We start from the raw sequence: 3,669 nt of genomic DNA on the forward strand, positions 1-3,669 counted from the left end.
GGGAGAGGCTGAATAGTCCAGGGGCTATTGTCCATCGAGCGTCGGAGGCTGAGGGATGACCTTATAGAGATTTATAAAATCATGAAGGGCTTTGGAATCGCCAAAGTCTTTCCCCCTTTTGGGGGAGTCCAAAACCAAAAGGAATAGGTTTAAGGTGAGGGGGAAAGATTTAAAAGGGACCTCAGGGGCAACCTTTCATACAGAGGGTGGTACATGTATGGAATGAAATGCCAGAGAAAGTGATGGAGGTACATGAATAGTAAGGGTTTAGAGGGATATAGGCCAAATGCTGGCAAATGGGACTAGATTAATTTAGGATATCTGGTCAGCATGGACGAGTTGAACTGAAAGGTCTGTTTCCATGCTGTACATCTCTATAACTCTACTGGCTGACAAAGAGTGCTTTAATCTTATTTTGGGGCATCAGCTATTCATCTGTAGTGTTGAGGGAAATGAGTGTTCCCTGTTTCTCTCTATCCTTGGCAGCTATATAGGGTTAGGGTAAGGGCATGACCCAGAAATGGCACAGAAATGCTTTTTTTCTGCCCAGTGAGAGAGCAGGACCTCAAAGGTGGAAGGGGAGCCAGCTTCTGGAGAGACCTGCTGGCGCACTCACTGTTAACCTTTCACTCCGATTGGAGGGCCCTCTGTAAAGTCTCTGAGATGGTTTTGGTCTACGGTTTGAGAAGCACCGTACTGGTGGATAATTGCAAAGTGATATGAACAGGAATGGTTCCAGGAATGAGAAACATTAGCGATGAGCAGAGATTGAAGAGGTTGGGATAGTTCTCCCTGAAGAGAAAAAGGCTGAGAGGGAGACCTGATAGAGGTTTTCAAGATCATGAGTGGGCTGGACAGAGTAAATAGGGAGAAACTGTTTCTGCTTATAAAAGGAGCTAAATAAGAGAGGGCTTCGATTTAGAGTGATCTGCAAACGAAGCAAGGGTGACATGAGAAAAATATTATTCACTCAGCGAGCAGTTAGGGTGTGGAATGCACTGCTTGGAAATGTGGTGCGGATAGGTTCCAATGAGGCATTCAAGAGGATGATTATTTGTATAGAAGTGGTATGCTGGGATATGGAAAAAAGGCAGGAGATTGGTGCTTGGGGTTAGAACCAGTCCAGGTGGGTTGGGCCGAACATTCTGCATCGTAACAATTCTGTGATTCTGACAGTGGGCAAGACTATGGCAAATAGTTTTTTGACGTGAGCTCATTCACTTTGAATAGAGAAGGGACTGGGGTATGTTCCACACCAGGAGAAGCTAGCACCACTGGGAGCTTTGGCTGGACTGACAGGCTCATGTGCATTGATCATTAAATTACCATCAACATCTGCAGAAACTTCATAAAAAGTGAGTGTAATGCTGACTTTTATTACTAGAGAATTGAAGAGGATAAGTCAGCTGCATGAAGATATTAGTTAGAATATACTGGAGTACAGTGAGTGCATCACACTTTACGAGGGACGCAGTGGTTGTGAACGAGTACAGTTACCAGAACAACACCCATGTTAAATTACGAAGGGAGTTTACACTAAGTCGGATGATATTCCCTGGAATCTCAAAGGTTAAGGAGCAGTGAGGCTGAATGGCTTCCTTCTATTCCCGTGGAGACACACAGACCCTTGAGTATCAGCAAATCCTGGAGTGAGTAATCCCAATGTAGTGGAACAATAGGTAGTGAGAGTGATCCTGGAGTGATAAAGACAAACAGATTCCAGAATGTTCGAGACACACAAATTCTGGAGTGATCCCGGAGTGGGGAAGATGATCCCAGACTAATCCTGGTGTAATCCATCATTGATCCTGGAGAGATAGAGAGGCACAGATCCTGAAGTAGAGCCTGGAATGACTGAAGTTTGCAGCTCCTGCAATGATCCTGGAATGACATAAACAAACTGACAGGGACAGACAATCCTAGAGTGATGGGAACACTCCTGCAGTGATGGGGTTAAATCCAGAGTGATGTTGACAGTCCTGGAAAAGTAGAGACAGATGATCCTGGGTGATGGGGATAAACAATCCAGCATGGTGGGGGAAACCCCGGAGTGATGGGACCAAATTCAGAATGATGGGAGCAATCCTGGAATGATGGAGATTGACAATCTGGAGAGACGGAGGCAGTTGATCCTGGAGTAATAGGGATCTATCCCAGAGTGTTGAGGTCAATCCCAGAGTGATGGGAACAGAATCCCAGAGTGTTGGGGGTCTATCCCGGAGCGATGGGAACAGAATCCTGGAGTGATGGGAACAATCCTGGAGTTATGGGGTCTCTCCCAAGTGATGGGAAGAGTTCAAAGTGATGGGAACAATCCTGGAGTGATGGGAACATTTCCAGAGAGATGACTGTATGTGGATCCTTGAAACATTTTCCCTAAACTTCCAAAGAGTGTGTCAGCTCCTCCCCACCCTGGATGACCAGGCCCTGAAACCAGTCCAAAAAGGGCGGCGCTGAGTGTTAAAAAGGTGTAAAACGCAGGAAAAGGCCGCCTTGACTTCTTGGCAAAGCTCAGCTTTTCTCACCAACTCGGTTTCCCACACCAAAAATAACCGAGAGGAAGTTGATTGTGTTGTGAACACTGTGGGAGATGGAGGAGCTGCTACATCAGCACTAAATAAATGGAGGCTGTGACTTAAGAAGAAAAAAACCCATACCGAGCATTGCAATCAAACTAGACAAAAAAAACAACAAAAAGTGGAGGGAGTCTGCGAGAAGCCTTTGTTCGAGTTTATGACAGATAAATAAATAAGATTTAAACTGGGGGCTTTGTCCCAAGGGTTATGCTCCAGGAGGAGCGGCTCGCTGCCGCCCCCTCGCGGTCTCTGGCACTTACTGAGACTCGGCAGGTTCGAGGCAGAATTCCAGGCTTCAATGATCAGAGAGAAGGTTCCCTGTCAAAACAGAAGAGACAAGAGACTGGGGGTTAGCAAACCACCGCCCGATAGCCGGCTGTAGTCATGATCGCTGCGCTGGGCGCGGAATTTAAGGGTATCATTCGGATTTGCTGCCTGATTTCTGAGGGGGTCCTGGGTTATCCAACCACTCCCCCCCCCCCCCCTCCCACACACCCCTCTCTGTAAAAAGGGGGTCCTGTGTTGGGTACAGCTGAGAGCTACTCCCTTCACAAGTGCCATCAGTATCGGGTTAAGCATCACTTGGTTCTTGCGTTGCTGCATCCTAGCACAACATCTTTTCAGTTTGAAATTGTCCGGGTTTCTGTCAATGACAGTGTGCTGTGTGCATGACTGTGTCTCTGAGTCTATCTCCATCAGTGCGCTTGTGTCCGCGTAACTCTTGTGTGTAAGTGTGTGTCAGTATTTCTGTGCCTGAGTGACTGAATATCTCCCTGTTAATGTGTTTCTGTCTGTGTGTGTCTCTCTGTCTGTGTGTGTCTCTCTGTTTGTGTCAGTGTGTGTGTGCACGTCCCAGAGTATGAATCTGTGTGTCTGTGTCAGTGTGTCTCTATGTTCTGGATGTCTCCCTCCCCGCCACACCGTTAGCATTGTAGGCGGTAGTGCACATTAAGCACAGAGTCCGGTTCCCATTCTCGTACTGCGCTTTCATTCAGAATTTATAACTTTCTGCACACAGTGAGCTCCCAGCGTGCACTAGACCCCCATCCCTCAGCTATGTGTCGGTTAGCAGCACTCTATCTATGTCTCTGTC

The 3,669-nt window shown here is 47.1% G+C and overlaps 1 protein-coding gene across 1 annotated transcript in view; it reads right to left on the minus strand.

Moving 5' to 3' along the window:
- Positions 1 to 3,669, minus strand: part of dll4 (delta-like 4 (Drosophila)) — a 33,988-nt gene that overhangs the window by 28,834 nt on the left and 1,485 nt on the right. The window contains exon 3 of the mRNA XM_043698311.2: positions 2,837 to 2,894. Coding sequence (XP_043554246.2) covers positions 2,837 to 2,894 — 58 coding nt within the window. The remainder of the gene's footprint in view (positions 1 to 2,836; positions 2,895 to 3,669) is intronic.

The sequence above is a fragment of the Chiloscyllium plagiosum genome, unplaced genomic scaffold, assembly GCF_037043375.1.
Source record: "Chiloscyllium plagiosum isolate Xiang-an unplaced genomic scaffold, Cpla_swu_hap1 HiC_scaffold_8, whole genome shotgun sequence".
NCBI classification, from domain to species: domain Eukaryota; kingdom Metazoa; phylum Chordata; class Chondrichthyes; order Orectolobiformes; family Hemiscylliidae; genus Chiloscyllium; species Chiloscyllium plagiosum.